The sequence below is a fragment of the Electrophorus electricus genome, chromosome 6 (genome assembly GCF_013358815.1).
Source record: "Electrophorus electricus isolate fEleEle1 chromosome 6, fEleEle1.pri, whole genome shotgun sequence".
NCBI classification, from domain to species: Eukaryota; Metazoa; Chordata; class Actinopteri; order Gymnotiformes; family Gymnotidae; genus Electrophorus; species Electrophorus electricus.
The window spans coordinates 6,702,108-6,720,444 of NC_049540.1; the positions used below are offsets into that span (position 1 = coordinate 6,702,108).

Sequence of the window (18,337 nt, forward strand, 5' to 3'; positions counted from 1 at the left end):
CTTAGAGTCAGCATGTCTTTTTGTTACACAGTAAACACAGCTGTGTGTGTGTGTGTGTGTGTGTGTGTGTGTGTGTGTGTGTGTGTGTGTGTGTGTGTGTGTGTGTGTGTGTGTGTGTACATGCCTGTGAACCAAACTAGTTCTCCTAAAGCAGTCATCCACCAATGGCTATCTTACCTTTCTCATGTGCAACAGTTTGTATGTTTGTTGATGTGTCATTTCAATTTGGTTTTGAGAACTGTAATATCAAGACTTCATCTTTTCTAGCAGCAGTTTCTATGCTTTTAGACAAACATATACATTTTATACATTGCTAATTAAAAGTAATGTGACTTAATAGAGTGTTTTCAGAGGACTAACAGACTGTAAAAACAGAGAATGGTATAGTTCACTGCATGGATATACAATATGAAAGCTATACCTGAACCTCCACCTTTCTTGCTTCTATAATTACCATATGTACATGATTCACATTCTGCTCAGCTTATGATCTACCATGCTAGCTGCACCTCCTAGCAAAACAATGCCTGCTTACATAAGTGTGTGTCTTTTTCTCCTGTGATTACACTGGATGCTGAGTGATTTGATGACCATTACCTTGCATATAGTTAAGCCCCTAGCTGTGGTCATAGTCTCTGTGCCTTACTGTATTTCCTGCACAGTAAAATTGTCACTGTGAGAACTCCAACCACCACTTCTGAGTGGACCCTTTCCTCAATGTAATCATACACCCAGCATGATCTATGTGTGCCTTCGTTCAGTGTCCCATTTTCACTCTTACTTTTTGCCTCTACACTGGAACATCAAGCTGAGCCTATACGTTCAGACTCAGGCCCACCCACTGGACTGGATGGACATGTTCCTAGCACCATGAGTCGACTCAAAGTAACTTGCTCTCAGACCATCTGTTAGGCCAAACTATCCATGTTACCATGTGACAGATCAGATCTATACATATTCCAATCTGCCAGACAAGTACATAATGAATCCATATTGTTAGCTCTCCCACTTTATCTACTGCTGATTTTGGCCATGGCAACATGACTTCAACATGCTCTCTCTCATGTTATCTTCTCATATTAACCAGTGTTTCCCAACTCAGACCTCAGCACATCCATACCAGGTAATCAGTGCTCTTGACTGTTTGGTTTAGGTGTGTTGGGAACTGGGACAGAGTGGAATTGCGGTCCTTTATTGGGTCTTCCAGAACTGAATTGGAAAATGCTGATATAGGCTATCTTGGCCTGGGCATGGTTTCTTTCACACTTAAAGTTATATTTTTCCTAGCTTTCTTCAGCATTTTATCATCATCAACAACTTAACAGCATCGGACACCTCCAAATAGAACAAATAATTCAAAACGGTGTCTTACCAGTGAATCTGAACCAAATGAAACCAGAACACTTTTGTAAATTGGCAGACCAATGTATGCAGTTCAGGAGGCAAGGTTAAGCATCTTGATTCAAGCACCAACTTATCACATTATTCCCCCAACCATCCCCCCCACTTCCCTACCCTAAAAAGAGAGTTTTGTTTCAAAACTCCACTACACTGCTGCATATGAGCATACCTGCCTCTACTATTCATTCTGTGCATAACTTTCATCTGATCCATGTACCAAGTGCCTTGAGATCTATTACTGACCCCCGTCTTTTCTCTTAATCTTGCTCAAAATCTTGCTTAAACTTTACTTTACCTATGCCACCATGCAGATTGTCTGTTCCTCAAATAAGATCCCATAGCAAGCTGTATTAACTAGCTAGGCAGTCCTAAGCATTTAGACACAGTAAAGGAAATAAGTCTGTTTTAATAAATCTGGAATTTGGTCAAGGTCATATAGTTGCCTTAAAAGACATTCAGAACTTTTGTTCCATGAAGTGCACCTGATGTTACCAAAGATGTGTGCTTGATTTCTACCAGTGGGTTATAGTAAAAACTTGACATGGCCGCTTTCTGTTGTGTTATGACCAGTTAATTCATTTGGAAGCCATTTAGCAGATTTAACCTTTTTTATTTGGAATAAACTCCACCTTGTTTATTTGCTTGGTTGGTGGGTTCTTTGTTGTTGGTGTTTTCCAATCACATCCTACGTGACTGTGATTTGCCAGAAAAAGACAGCATCCTTAAAGATGGCAGACAGATGTCATAATAGTGGCACCTTGCATCCAGGTGACAATTTTGCCTGGAATCTGAGGCCCAGTCACACCTCTGCGCTCACTCCGACCTCTAGTAAAACCCACCTCTTTCTCATTTCCCCGTATGTCCCTCATGCCTTATGGAACATGAGGTTTGTCTATAAAGTCGTGACATGTTGCTACAGTCCTTTGACTGTTGACAAAGAAAGGTCCAAACCAATCTCCTTTGTTTTCCCTTTTCCCTCTTTCATCACCCCTGCCCTGCTGCAGAATTGAGCTGACCAAGGGCTAAATATTACAATTCCCTGAGCAGCGCAGCACTCTGTCCATGTGCTCTTAAACAAGAGTCTAATGACTAGGCAGCAGCGCCATTTATTTCCCATGGCATTCTCCAATGGACCTCTCCAAGTGCTTATCACCACTTTACACTGCCTGCAATCCTGCGGCCCACACAGTCTTCTGCTCCCTTCCTCCCTCGTTCAATGAACAACGTTATTTGAGAAGAGTATTGGCAAGATATGGTCCGAGGTAACCATGGTTCAAATGTATCTATTTTTCAGAGCTTCTTTGCTTGGGTGATGTTGGAACCGTTCTAATTATTGCTATTTAAGGGCTTACTGTGATAACAGGTGCAACAGGATTCTGGGATCTAAATGTGCTCGTGATACACTCAGTGCTCAGCATGTTATTGCTTTTTTTTTGTGATTGCTTGTTAAGGACGTGTAATCTGATGACATGGGTATCCAAGTGTGGCTTGTTTTTGTTTTTGTGTGCATATGCATATATGTGTGTAGTAATTACTCATTAAACAGGTTTGTTCACAGAGCCACTTTATCCATTTTGTATACACCTGAATATTGCAGTTTTCCATGAGTAGAGATTATTAATTTAATTATTAGTGAACAATTTATACATAACACTTTAAATATCATGGTTGCTAAGAAATCCTTTTATATCTATTTTTGTTTGTATTATTTTTGCACCATTTAAAAACACAAACTGTCCATTATATTGTGGGAACATTTAGTTATTGGTCTAATATTATAAATTGTTCAAAAACACTAGTAACAATTTCGCCCCTTCTGGTATGGTGGCTTTCTTGGTTTGTTTCTAGTCTTCGCCCCGTCTTGTGATCCCCAACCTTCATTGTTTTCACCTGTTTTGTTTCCCCTATATATATATATATATATATATATATATATATATATATATATATATATAAGGGAGAGATAACACATGACAGAAACCAACCAAAACAAACACAGTCACATGACCTGGTAGCACCTGAGACCGAAACTGACACTGAGCCGCATTTTCTTTCTTCTATAAAATTTAGTTTTCAGAGATATAACACTATACAAAGTTTTCTTACAACAGTGACTTCTAACACTTTAACACTGTACAACCTTGTAGCGGTGAACATAGAAAGGACATGTCCATGGTTAAAAATGTCACTAATCAAAACATGGTCCTATACCATTGCCCCAAACCTTCTTGAAGTGTATCTCATTAAACACCAATTAGTCAGCGGCTGCACTTTTGAACACATACTGAACTCCACATTAACAATTCAAGTCTTTAGTATCTTCTGATGTGATGCATGCATTCAGCATAGGATCAACAGTACAGGAGCAGTATTTGCATGTGTTTGTGTGTTTGTGTGTATATCATGTTATCTCAAGACTAAGCATCATTTCAGTTAGCTTTCATTTTCCTGTTGACCCAAGACTATACACAGGCAATTGAACAGCAGAGATGTTTTCATATCAGATTACATCTCAGGGCAGGACCCTTGCTAATTCTGATGGTGGCGCACAAAGTTTAATTAAGGCATTACATTAGTTAGTGAGTTTGAATATAACGTAACAGCAGTATGGAGCATATTTACCCACACATACCCCAGAAGGCTCTGTATTTTTGAATTTGTTTGTCTTTCCATTTGTTTGCCTAACTTTTCTCCCAAGCACACTGTTGCACTGTTTCCCCTTTAGTATTCATTCCAATCTCTAAGCCTCCACCGGACTGACTTTCCTAGTTCTCACCCGTACTCCACCTCTCCTCATCCCTCTCTATACGTCTGGACATTTCATTTGTCAGGAACCTCCAAGGCCTTGTTTGAACCCTCTACGCCCCGCCCCCCCCCACCCGCCATATGTGACAGTGTAGTAGTATGATTAATACCCTCTACTGAAAGTACACACATACACACAGAATTGTTCTCATCTCTGTACTCGTTTTTGAATTTCATATGGACAGAGGCTCTTATCCATATATCACAGGCTTCATTAGGCACTCAGTATGTGTGTGTGTGTGTGTGTGTGTGTGTATGTGTGTGTGTGTGTGTGTGTGTGTGTGTGTGTGAGGGAGGGAGGGGGTTAGCAGGTTGAAGTGTGCATGGTTCATTTCCTTTTAATAATATGAAGATATGAAGTTTTAAAACATGTTTAACGTTTGCCATTCATCTTTTAGCAAAATGACCACTATTAAGTGAATTATCCTTACACAAACCCCAGAGAGACACAGAGAAAGATACAGAGAGTGTGAGTGTAGAACTTGTGTATGTTTGCCAAAGATCAAAAGGATCCAAGTGATTATTCCTCTGACATACAGCAATAATGTAATACAAGTGTTTACAAATCTAGTGTTAGTACACATAGCCACACGCCAATAAGAACTCAATCTTGTGACTCTGAAAAACAAGGCCTCTGGGTTTCTTTGGGTTTTTTTACACAAGTAAAACATTATATCTACAGTTTTCAAAAAAAATAAATATAACCTGTTTCCTGGAAGTAGAGTAGTATTTTTCTGGAGCTCAGTAGAGTCTTCAGTTGATACGCTGAGCTGACAGGGCCATTTAATCCATGACGAGACATTATTTGAGTTCACAAAAACAGCACAGAAACTGCAGAAAGCAAGCATGCTAAGGGCTTGCTTAACACCGTCGTAGTAATCTTCATTTTTGAGTGTTTTTACTAAAATTATTTTTAGTCTTGGTCTGATCTGCATCTTGAAGTTGAGGAATTTGGTTCTTGAGTCGAGTATGGCTCTTTTGTGAGTGGTCTCACACACATGTGCTCACCCACACACACACACACACACATGCACACACATATACACAGAGATTATTCTGACCACCTCAGCAGTGCTAAGCCATGCGCACTCAATTACTGGGTGGCTAAATTAAAAATGTGCAAATTGCAGCATAAATCTGGGAATGCGGGATGAATATGGAAGCTGAAGGAGGAACATTTTAATGAAGGCATTTATGCCTGGTAATGATTGTCCCTCTATCCACCCTTCAGCTTAATCAACTACCAGATAATGTTGAGAGAAAGAAAGAGAGAGAAAGTAAAAACATGTGGAGAGTTGCATCTTTATTTTATACAGTGTAATTTTAAAAAAGATCCAGCAGATTAAACACAAAACACAAAACACAAAAGATGAAAATGCCTGCCAATTCCAGAGCCTTCAGTGAGGAGCTCCATGATTTGCTAGTATATTAAATTCCACTTTCTTCATATACCCAGTCTGAGAGGTAATGCCAGACTACTCAAAGCCAGGGAGTATATTGCTTAGATGTGCATTTTCAGTTATTTTTGCATTTGTACTGTAAAATGCAAAAAGAATATGCAAAGGTTATAGATGAATTATTATAGTTTTATAATGTTTTGATTGATTGCTTTTACTTTTATTGGCACAAGACATGTCAGTGGTAGTTGTATCCAGTGAATCATGATATTATTTAATTCTGTTGCAGCAAAAGTCACATAAACATACAATATATACAATAAACATATACAATAAACAATATACAATATACAACATTTGATATAGGAGAATCATGTAAAATTACACAGGAATTTCCATTGTGTCTCCTTATAAATGGTGGAAATACTACAGACACACTTTAATGATGTACACTACTAAGAATAATTCAGTAACCTTATTGCAATAGGAAAAAAATCTGTTCTTAAAGCTGTTCCTAGAACTCTGGAAATGTCCTAGAAGGTGATGTGTGTGGTGTGTGTGTGTGTGTGTGTGTGTGTGTGTGTGTGTGTGTGTGTGTGTGTGTGTGTGTGTGTGTGAAACAACAAGCTTAATTTGTGGTGATGGCCAGTTGTGTAAAATTGTGAAATGGCTGAGTTCAGGAAGTCCATCTGCTTCAGCAGTGACTCTTTCAAATGAATTGGAGCAGGTAGTGAAGTGATTCAGCGCAGTCAAGGACTCACTGTGCCCAAAATCACCTTCTGGTATAACACACGTGAGGAAAAAAAACTAATTATGTTCTCTTCAAATGTACATGCACTTTTAAGATTTTCATGATCATGTGGCATATGTTTTCATGAAAGTGTGAAGAAAGTGTGTCTGTGTAATTCATTTTTTTGTAAGTAATTGATAAACATCAACCTATATATATTTTTTTGAATAAATAAATAAATTTCCTATGTCCATTTGTGTCTGTTTGTATTAGAGATGGATAGGCAGTCAGTGACACGCAGGCAAAGCGAAACGGAGCTCATAATTTGTCTCTCACTTTCAACATGAGCTCAGACCCATGCACTCTTCTCAGCCACAGCGAACATTTAGCAGATCCCCCAGTGAGATGCCAGCCCATTCATCTTGAAACCGATGTGAAGACATACCCCCCACACCGCAACCCCAATCCCCACCGCCCCCTGGGGCTTCAGGTCTGTCTAATGCAGAGGCTCGGCTGGACTGCCCATCTATTCTGCATGCTTCAGCGCATTATGGGAAATATCAAGCTTTGATATAATTGTAAGCTTTGGACATGCTAAAAGGCAGTCATGAAATGCAATTAGCATGCACCCTGCATATACACATTGTGTTATTATGGGATTCTACCTAGCAGAGACTGTACCCAAAAGTGCTCGAACCCTTTAAAATACAAACACAAAATGGAAGAATGACCCTTGAAAATCCTACTCAAGTATGTTCTTTTCTGCTATAAAATGTGTTCCTTTAAATGTACTATGACTGAAGCAATAATATACATATTATGTTTGGCATTTGACAATTTTTCTTGTTGATTAACAGTTACAGTTACAAATGTATCATTATGTGCTGACACATAACTTAAGCAAACCAAGCCAATGTCTCATGATCATTCAAATTCTTGTGCTACCAAATTATTGAAATTAGTAAACAGTATAACCATCAGCAGAAAAGACTTGTCACAATGACAGGCCCTTGGTGAACAAATGTCAGCACACTCTCAATGGGAACTGGTCTTTTTGTGAACCTTTCCTTGTTCTCCTTTATTCAAGACATCTACCTTTCAACCAAAATGCCATTGTCTTATGAGATATACATCATGATGTTGCCTGAAGGGTCCATTCATTTATTAATCTGGCAGGCAAAAGACTTTGGCCCACACACTTGCCATCCTCAGTCTTGTCTCAGACACTGCTCACTCAGCACATTGGTTCATTTCCCCTACTCCCACTCACCTGATTCAGCTTGTGTGGTGATCCGTAATTCTTTATTGATTTGAATTAGATTTATTAGGAAAAGTGGAATAAAATGTGCAAAAAAAAAAGAAAAAATACATTAAAAGTGTGAGACTGGAACTGCAGCAGTTTGTGTTACATTTTTAGCATTGCGTACGCTTCATATCGAGTGCATGCACTTGGGGCCAATGAAATGAGTAATGTCAAATTGCACTTGTTTAAATAACAAATATAGCAGAAGATAATGTTAATGTTGTGAATTTTAAATTTTTAATTACTTTCCATATGTGAAGATATGCAGCACTCACAGTGCAGCTGCAATACCAGTCTGTCCCAAAAGGGGGTGCCAATGTCCCTAACCCTAAGCTCTCCATTTCCCTTCATACTCCACCTCTGCTTTTATCCTTAGCTTGCACCTCCCTCTGTTACTCTGCCTTTTCCCTTTCCTTCCTGTGTGTGTGTGTGTGTGTGTGTGTGTGTGTGTGTGTGTGTGTGTGTGTGTGTGTGTGTGTGTGTGTGTGTGTGTGTGTGTGTGTGTGTGTGTGCGTGCATGCGTGTGGGTGTGTAGCAGAGTGGGTGGGTGTGCATGCATGTGTTCCACACAACTTTTTAGAGAGAAACACATGTTCAAGGTCTGCAGACTGTGACAAGGAGGGACCACTCCACATGAGAGCAGAAAGAAGCATTTAGAACTTTTTTACATCTTTCTGTTCCTTTTTTATGTATGTGAATGTGTGGGAATACTGCTGTGTGCTGAAGGGTCTGTGGTTCGTGGACTGCATGGTACTCATCATTGTGTGTACCACCTAGGACTGCAGGGAGGGACGAAGAATCTGGGTGAAGTAAACCTGCTCTCATCATTCAATGGAACATTTAGCCTGAACTGTGAAGCATGTGTACACATGCATCTAAATGTGTCTTTGTGTCTCAAAAAACATGCTGTATTTAATCAGAAGTTTATTTTCATATATTTGAGATTGAACTTGTGTCTGGAGGCACCCTTCATTACTAGGTCTTTTGTTCTTTGCGCCTGCTCTGTCCACTAAAGTCGCTTGTTAGCTTGCTCAGCCGCTTTTGTGCAGAAAGGATGCATTTGCGTGTCCTCTCCCTCCTCTTTCTGCTCTTCATCTCATACCCCTGTGTCTTTGCTGGGATGGACTCCTGTCACGACGAGCATGGCACACCAAGCCTCTGCATGCCCAAGTTCGAGAATGCGGCGTTCAACCGCACCGTGACTGTTTCGAACACTTGCGGCTCACCGCCTGAGGACTACTGCATGCAGACGGGCTCCACGCGCTTATGCCATCACTGCAATGCTTGGGACCCCGAGACCAGCCGCAATGCCACCTACCTGACGGACTTCCACACTGACGAGGAACCAACCTGGTGGCAAAGCCAGTCCATGTTCTATGGGGTGCAGTACCCCAACTCTATCAACCTGACCCTTCACTTAGGTAAGAGTTTCTGAGAACTGTGGATGCTTCTTATGTTATCCTCTTACCCCAAACAAAGGAAACAATTTGCAAGAACCCCCAAATATGTCTGTTCCTATAAACATGTAAACATCCTATTCAAATGTTGAAAGGATTGAAGCCATGGATCAGTTTAGTTTTTAAAGACCAATGCTCAAATTGGACAAATTCAAATGCAGAAATTGTTTTGATGTCTCTGAAAAAAAAGATGTTAACAAAGTTAAGTTCTCTACAGCTTGACAATATAACTTTCTTATGTGACCAAATTTGAAGCAGGGCATAAAGCAGTTAAGTTATACATTTCACCAGCTAAACCTTTAGGCATTGCAACTGCTCAACCAATTTTACAATGACTCCAAACATCTTAATTAACCTAACTGAAAGCATAGAGTTTGGAGCAATGTGTCTGCATGTCAAGAGTTCTATATCCATCTGTTCCGATCAAAGTGCCCGCAAGTATTAGAAAAGCACTCAGGGGAAAAAAACATATTGAGTTCTATGAGATGACTGACATGGTTACTAAAAACACCCTCTTTATCAGTGAAGATGAAGCAGACACATATAAAGCAGAATGTCGGTTCACCTCAGTGCTGGTTAAGCACAGAGAAGAACATCTACATTCTTTAAATCACAAGATGCTTCAGAGCATTAAAAAAGCCTTTTACCTTAAAGATAACAAGACTTGTCTATCTATCAAGCTATACTGTAAAAAGCAAAGTGTGTGAGCAAACACTTGCCATGCAATAGTCAATGTAAAACTGTGGTTTGCAAAAGATAACAATATAGTGAAGTTTCAAACTTGTATCCCCTCACCACATCGTTGCAAACTTGCCTGAATGATTGCAACCTTGTTCATGGAACCATTAGCGTTCAAAGGGTCTTTTTCCGACTGAAAGCGTTAAGTGGTTGGAGCATAAAAATGCATGGTGATCACAAATGTGCCTGTCCAACGGGAACATGGGAAAATAGCCAAGGTCTTGAAAAGGACTGTGTGGCAATAATTCCACTGTTTATTGCATACTTGTTAGGCAGTGGGCTGCAATAGCGAGTGTCAAGCCCACTTGACCCCTGTGTGGTAGGGGTATGTTAAATCTGTCTGTTCATTTGGCAAACGTTGCTTTGTGATTGTATTTTTTATATTCTTTTTTTCACTGCTCTAGTGTGCCCAGGTCAGGCTAAAACTTAGAAATGTATAATAAACAAATACAGATTTGAACAAAATAAAAATCCCAATTGACCTTAGCGATGTATATTGTGAAAATATATATTTGGTAGCACAACTTCAAATATGTGTCTAGAATGTCTCCATTATTAATCTGTTTCTCTCCCATTGATTTAGACAGTCAGCTCATCTGCCAGTTTCATTAACCAATACACTTGAAAACACATGCCCAAATTTCCCCTCATGTATCTTCACAGGATAACAAGTCAGGGATGGGGGCCGACACCTTCGTACGGTCTTTAAGGCTTCCCCATCTGTCAGAGGCAAAGAGTGCACATCACTCTCCAGGACTTCTGCAGTCACCTCTGAAATTCTGCTGGTTGGAAGTCGGAGATGTGTTTCAGCAGCACACGGAAAAGGGTTTGGAAGGAGACAGAGGGGAGAATGATAGCATTAAATGTCATCTGTTTGAAAAGAGAAGAGCTAAATAACATAGTTCTAGCTGGAATATTGTGTAGCAGGGAGCTGTTATTGATTTGAGCAGGACTGAGTGGAATGACAGCTCAGGGGCTGTGAGCCAAACAGGAAACCAAAAGAGAAAGCCTTCCACCCATCTGTCTCTCTCTCTTTCTCTCTTACCCTCTCTCTCTCTCTCTTTATCCCTTTCTCTCTCATGGCTGGTTTTACTTTTCTCTGATCCCCAGATGGGTTGCTGTTGGGGGTCTATGTTCAGGGCTCTCTAGCTTCCAAACCAAACAAACTACATCCTAGGCACGAGCACACACACACACACACACACACACACACAGAGAGAGAGAGAGAAAGATTGTGTGTGTGTGTGTGTGTGTGTGTGTGTGTGTGTGTGTGTGTGTGTGTGTGTGTGGGCGTGGGAGTGAGCGAGGGAGTGAGTGAGGGAGTGGTAAATAAAACACTATGAGGAAGAAGACAAAACACAAAACTCAGCAGAGGTCTGGTGGCAGAGAATTCAGGTCAGGTCTTTCCCACACATGCACACACACACAAAAGCAAGCACACAGACTTTCAAAGGAAGGTTCGCCCATCTGGTCTTCATTGAGGTTTTCCTTCAACAACATTCTAGGAGCCAATATGAGAGGCAGATGCCATGTGGGGCTTTTTAAGATTTTCAGTCAAAGACTAAGGACAACATTATGCAATCCACGCAAAGTGAGATGGTCTCCAGCCACCAGTGTCTGATTCACCAGCATTTGATCTGTAGATACTGCTGAATGGCCAAGCATATGCAGCAGTTCTGCTTGTGGCCAGTTAATTACTTTATGTCTGGTTCTACTTGTTTGTTTGTCTGTCTGTCTGTTCACCATTTCCATCTCTGTAGCCACAGATATAATGTTCTAGTTTCACATGGATCTTGGACATTTCGATATATATGGTGATTGAATTGCTTAGCAACCTGAGACTGCCCAAACCTGAGAGATGGGAATGAGATGCTATCAGAATACCTGCACTTTCTGCTTATGTATTCCCTTTGGCTTTAGACATAAACAGTATTAGTTGCCTGAGCGCGTCATCTGTAAATATTGAGTCTGGTCAAATGTTACACACACACACACACACACACACACACACACACACACACACACACACACACACACACACACACACACTAGATACTTCACACACATGGTCAGTTTAGTCTGCTTGTTGTGTTTGGAACAAACAAGGGTTATTCTTTCTAGTGAAGCTCCATACACTGCTAACTGCAAAACATTCCAACACACCCACCCTACCTGAAGCTACAGAAGTGGCCCATGCTGACAGCTTCTTCATCACAGTGATAAATCTGCACTCTTCCAATTCATCCCATTCTCTCCTTTTGTTCTTCTCTAGTCAGGCTGAATATCTTGTAGCCCAAGATAAAATGATGCCTGTGTGTGATTGCAGCTCTCTGTGAGCGTGTGTGTGCATGAGTTTGTGTGTATGCATGTACAAAGAAAAGCTTGGACTCAAAAAAGCTTGGACTCAAAAAAGTTTGGACTCAAAGTGTTTTCAAACGAATGCCAAAGTCGGCCAGGGGATGGGAAGAGGGATCACAGATCAAGGGTGTCCCTTTATGACGCTCTCCTGCAATTAAACAAAAGTTTGGTTGTATATGCTGAAGTTTGACAGTGCCCAAGAATGAGTAGAAAGAGTCATTAAATGCACTCACTACCCTCCAAGTTCCAATTACTTCCAAACAGCAATTAAGTTTAGCCTTATCCAGGTCTACTTTTTGGAGAAAAAAAACACATCTTCTGAAAGAAACAGAGAGATAAAGAGAGCTAGAGAGAGATCTAAGTAAAACCGTTAAATATGAATTGAGCATATTATTTCCATCATGGAGTATTAGCTCTCTTCTTTGGACAGGCTTGGAAATCCACTCTGCTTTTTTCTCCAGCAGTCCAGCTGACTCTTGATCACTTTCAGTGGCTCTGCCCACCTGCTGCTCTTACCCTTTTGCCAGTCAATCACGTCCCTCCTTCCTTTATCATATATACATATAATAGGTTCAAAGCTGTTGTAGTCAAACCTTCACATCTGTCAAGAGTAGGACGAAGCCCGACAGCCTAAAGTAGTCGGCAGTATTACTAAAGCCTGTTTCTCTGATTTTGAAGTAGCTACTTCTTGAGAGTACCATGTACACGTTGATCACAGTGGTGATGCAAAGTGGGTGCTATATTGGATGTTCAGCAGGGCTCCTTCCTGTCAACTGTTTCGCGTTGAGTGACAGACCAGGCTTCAGCAGGAGGCAGCACTGAACTTCACTCGCATGGTGTAGTTTCATGGCCCCTGCTGGAAGGTGGGGTTACCTTGGCCTACAGTTCCCATAATTCCATTGGATGCACTATTATGTCTGTGCTCCTCACCAACTCATGATGGAAGGTGGTAGCGCCGTCCTCATTTACCATCCTCCCAGCCAGACATGGAAACAGGAGACAACCATGTTTAAATATCTTACGATCCGTACATGGTAAACAGTAACCTCCAGCAGAGGGACAATAAACTGAGACTTATGACATGTGCCATGCAACTCATGAAAGATTAAGAAGTGCAGATGTTCTATAAATCTTTTAAGAGATTTCTTCACAGGGTGCCTGGTCTGTTCTTTCAGACTTTTAGATTAAGGGGCTGAATAAATCATGTGAGGTTGTGAGATCATGTGAGATTGCCTTAGTTGGTGCATTCAGAAATACTCTGGTTGCTTTCAGAAGGACATATCTAAAGGAGATATTAGTAGTATCTAAAGAAATTAAACCTGACAATTCCAAAAGGCCAAAATAGTTCAAAGCTATTTGTCATACCATTGAGACTTTATTTGCAGTCCCACGGTAAACTATTTTCCCCGTCCAAGCCTCAGTTGTGCTGAGGGTAAGACTTAGAGAGTATTTTATCTACTCTCTAAGTGTTCCATAAGAAGGCCTTTATTGTGTTTCACTGAGTCTGAAATTGTTTTCATTAGGTCTGGAATTGAAAGTTTGTTCTTCTAGCCACTTCACAAGGCATCAATAACATTTTGAAAAACTCAAAAACATTCTTAATTTTACTGTATTTATTAATATTGTATATAAATGTACACTTTATCTTAGAATTATTTATGCTAATATTTTATTATTTATTATTATTATTATAACATTAATATATATTTATGTTTCATTGTTTTTTTTTCATGCAAGCAAACATTTATGGCCTAGAAAAATCCCTAATAATTTCAGGCATGACAAGGAATTGTGACACTTCAGCGTGGCTCAGGATCTCTCATTCCATCTCATTCTCATAAACCTGAATACAATCTTTCAGGTACCTCTGTTCACATCGTGAGCATGTGTGTGTGTGTGTGTGTGTGTGTGTGTGTGTGTGCGTGTCATTTTGTGTGACCATGTAACAAATTAGCAGTTGACATTTCCCAAAGGTTCCAAAAGTTGCGACTCATCATAATGCTGTCAATTTTGTAATATCACGGCTTTGACCCACATGATCTTGCATGCGGTTTTCTGATCAGGAGCTCACACAGAAGCCCCTGGAGAAGTACCTAAGCTTTTTATTGAACTGGAAAGAATATCCATGCTGACAGCTCAACTACCTAGCCAGGAAGCAGATGTCCAGCTACTTCACCTCAGAGTGGACATAGTTTCTCGAACCAATTTGGGTGGCACTGCAGACAGCTTGTAATGCACTCCCACACTCCCACTGTAGATGGATGGAAATAATGGCTTAAACCTTGAATGAAAACTGGGACTTACTGAATAAGATGCAACTCAGTCGCTTTGGAAACATTAGCACTGCCATCGGTACATTAAAGTATTGTGATGATCTTAGGTGAATGATACATATGGCTAAGCCTTGATACCCTTTGACAAGGTGGGTTTAGGTACCATTTGCCAAAGAAACGTATCTACCTTTAGGCTAAAATTACAGGCCATGTGAGCCTATGTTTAGACAGAAGTGTTTAGTCAGCAGTCCAGGCTGAGTATGTAAACCACCTTGAACTTTATGTATTCTGTCTCACCTTGGAAAGTTTCATATCCTTGGCCTTACCTGCTCTGACACTTTAAGCATCTGCCCTTATGTTCTAATGCACAGGATTCAAGGGGGCTTGGTAGTTGTGTTTTTATCACAAAAAAACCTGCAATCTCTGAAAGAACAAGCACGCATTCCAAAGCATGTTTCAGATTTCTGTAGTAGCCGCCTGATTGAGGAGGTTCCTGAGCTACATAACGTGGTTCACTCTTCTCCAGCTCCTCAGAGATTAATCTTGGTGCTTGTTTGTCAGTGGTTACTATGACTTAAGGCAAGAATGAGGCCTAGGTATATTTTTTCAAGGGACGACCTTCGCTGTTTCTGAGTTGAAAGGATTTTTATAAAGAAAGAAGATAAAAAAAAACCATTTATTCTTGCTTCTGTGACATCATCAGGATGAAAGTTAACTCGCTACTGAATGTTCTGCATATGCAGTGATCTCTGTATCAGGACAGAATTTTTTTATTTGTCCCCAGTGTTTCTCCCTATTTTAGTCATATCTAATTCCCACCCATCAGGTAAGTCTCCCCGTCACACAACAGCTACCATCCAGCAAGTGTGAGGGCTGTTCCACGCTTCCTCCAAGGAACATGTAGCCAATCACTGCATCTTTTCAAGCTGCTGCTCATGCAACATGAGGGGACGGTGTAACGCTATCCACCTCCTTCTGATGCCTGACCTCACAGATGCCCATGATTGGCCATATTTCACTGAAATTAACAGGGGAGAGGGAATATACCCCCCTCCCTCCCTGAGAACACAGCCAGTTTTGCTCGGTCAGGCTCATCATCAGGGATCAAACTTGGATGTCCTCATTACACTTTTCTTGTTGCACTACTCAGGAATCTCTGTACACCTGATCTCTGTACATTTATAGAAAATGACCAACCGTCCCCTTCTGTTGTCATCCCTCTCGCCAGGTAAGGCCTTTGAGATCACATACGTCCACTTGAAGTTCTACACCAGCCGGCCTGAAAGCTTTGCCATCTACAAGCGCACATCCGAGGCAGCACCTTGGCAGCCATACCAGTTCTACAGTGCTTCCTGCCAGAAGACTTATGGCAGGGATGCCAAGGGCTACATCCGGCCCGGAGAGGAGGAGAGGACAGCACTCTGCACGGACGAGTTCAGCGACATCTCGCCGTTGACGGGAGGAAATGTGGCCTTCTCCACTCTGGAAGGAAGGCCCAGCGCCTATAACTTCGACCAAAGCCCGGTGCTCCAGGTTTGTGTGATTTCAGTGTTGCTATGACGTGTGGGAGGTGTGCTGAATGTTGAGCTCATGTTCTGTTAGGTGTCTCTTATTATCCACTTCATTCTCTCCAACAGTCACATGGTAGGTCGGCTTTTTGGGAGCACTTTTTGAAAGTATTGGGAAGCAATACTAGGAAATGCACTTTTGTATTTACAGGGAAAACACAAAAAGGTGCACAGCTTGTATACATCCTGGCAGATATATTTTCACAATGAGTGAAAGTCTGACTAGAGCAGAAAAGTTTAATAGAGCAGATATATATATTTTGTTTTTATATGAATTTATTATTTAGGAGCTGATGTGTTCACCATTGCAGTTCTAAATATCATATACAGGTTGCTGGTGGACACCTTTTGTAGTAACTGTTGTTATACTGCTTGGTTTGGGCATTTTTGCACTAAAACACATTTGTCTTCTGTGCTGCCTTATCTATAATACAAGTATTACATCATACATAGTCAAAAGAACCTTAAGAAAATTTGTTAATTAAATCTGCTCAAACATTGACCTCAGCTTTACAGAGCTGTTTACAAGACAACTGGTTTATCACTGCTTGTTTTTACATCTTCACCATCCAGTAATTTAAGGAGTCTAGTCACACGTGTGTGCACGTGTGTGGTGTCGGTGCATGCTTGCACTTTCTCTTCAGTATCTGTTGTCAGGTATATGCAGTTTTCTTGTGTATAGAATTTTCCACACTTGGAATATTTACCCTCCTCGGGTTCATAAAGAGACAGCAAGGAAATACTTTCCCCACATCTGGCATGCACACACACATACACAAACACATATTCACACACACATGCGCACACAGAAGGTCATGTTGATGTGAACTTGAAGCTTGCGGGAGCATTTCATCAGGGCAGATTTAGGATCTCTGTCTAGCTTACCTGACCTTCATGGCAGTCTAAGACTGAAGGGCAGTAGTGGGCCAAGTCCACCATATTTGGAGACATAGGCACCCAGCACCTTTCAGCCACAGATTTTACACCTGCACCTTCCAGTCAGGAAGATACAGGAACCGCCATCAATTCAAGGAGGGAAAATCACACAGGGCAGCTGAGAGCAAGGACACAGCGGCAACGATGGTCTCTCATATGAAAACGTATAACAGCATGGTCAGGCACAAAAATGCAAAACCCACACAATAGGAACAAATAAATAACACATATACAGGCAAATAAAAAAGGGGAAAATGTGTCTGCACACACAGACAGATGCCCCCCTCTCTCTTTCTCTCTCTCTCACACACACACACACACACACACAAGCATTAACATGGTGGGGCGCAGCACCCAGTGAGCAGTCCTCCATTATAAACCCAGATGGGATTCTGAAGGCTTAACCATAACCACTTTATTCAGAAGATGAAATACCCCTTTCACTTTCTCTCACTCCCCCTCCCTCTCATACACATCCCAAACACTCACCACACACACACACATGCACACACACTTACTTCTCTTTCTGTCCTTCTATCTCCTCTTCTCCTATCTTTCTCCCCCCCCCCCCCCCCTCATCTCTTGGCCACTCCATGCCTCATTTCTGCTATCATTCTACATCTCACTTCATGGCTGTCTCTCTCTCCCTACCTCAGGCTCTTGCCAGCCACCATTCCCTCACAGTGGATTCCGTTTCCACATCCACCACGCTGTACTTCTCCAATCTGTGGCTCTGGTGCCTTTGCTGTAATGTAGCTGAATCTCTGCCATGCATTTGTTTGTCACACGTCTTCGCTGTTCTTCAGTATGATACAAGTTAAAGTCATTTACTGGATGGGAATGCGCATGAACATTCAATTTACTGGCAAGAATACCCCCTACTGATCATAAAGCCAATCCAGCATGAAAGATGAAGCTAGGGTGGCACTGGGTGAACAGCTTGGGGTATCTGATATGCACACAGACCTTGGAGTGGTATATATGTGAAATGGAGCACGTGCCGTGTTCGCTGTATGTAGAGACACCCATTAGAGCCTAGAATGACTGGACTTAACCAATCTATGAGGTAAGAGTAGATCTGCAAGAGTTTCCTGTCTGAACTTTCTCATTCATCGACCCTGCCATTGCTTTCATGTAGGTTCTGCTTTGTGTATTCCTTTTCACTGACAACTTGATGGGCAGTCCACCAAACCTACATGAATCATCCTGTTGCTCATAATAGCAATTTGATAAAATGGAGCTCGATTCGCAATCTGCAGAAGTGTTGAACACAGAGAAATTAGTAGACACCGTCGCGCTCTGCAACGCACTTGTGCACTTGGAGTGCACTTTGTGCCATTGACTGAGGCTCAGTCAAGTGTGCACTTTGAA

The 18,337-nt window shown here is 41.2% G+C and overlaps 1 protein-coding gene across 1 annotated transcript in view; it reads left to right on the top strand.

Annotated features, from left to right (window-relative positions):
* Nucleotides 1-8,223: 8,223 nt before the first annotated feature.
* The window catches only part of lamc3 (laminin, gamma 3), a 71,132-nt gene continuing 61,018 nt past the window's right edge, over nt 8,224-18,337 (top strand). Inside the window, exons 1-2 of the mRNA XM_027004143.2 lie at nt 8,224-9,057; nt 15,691-15,995. Of these exons, the coding sequence (XP_026859944.2) occupies nt 8,691-9,057; nt 15,691-15,995 (672 nt within the window). The 5' untranslated portion in view covers nt 8,224-8,690. The remainder of the gene's footprint in view (nt 9,058-15,690; nt 15,996-18,337) is intronic.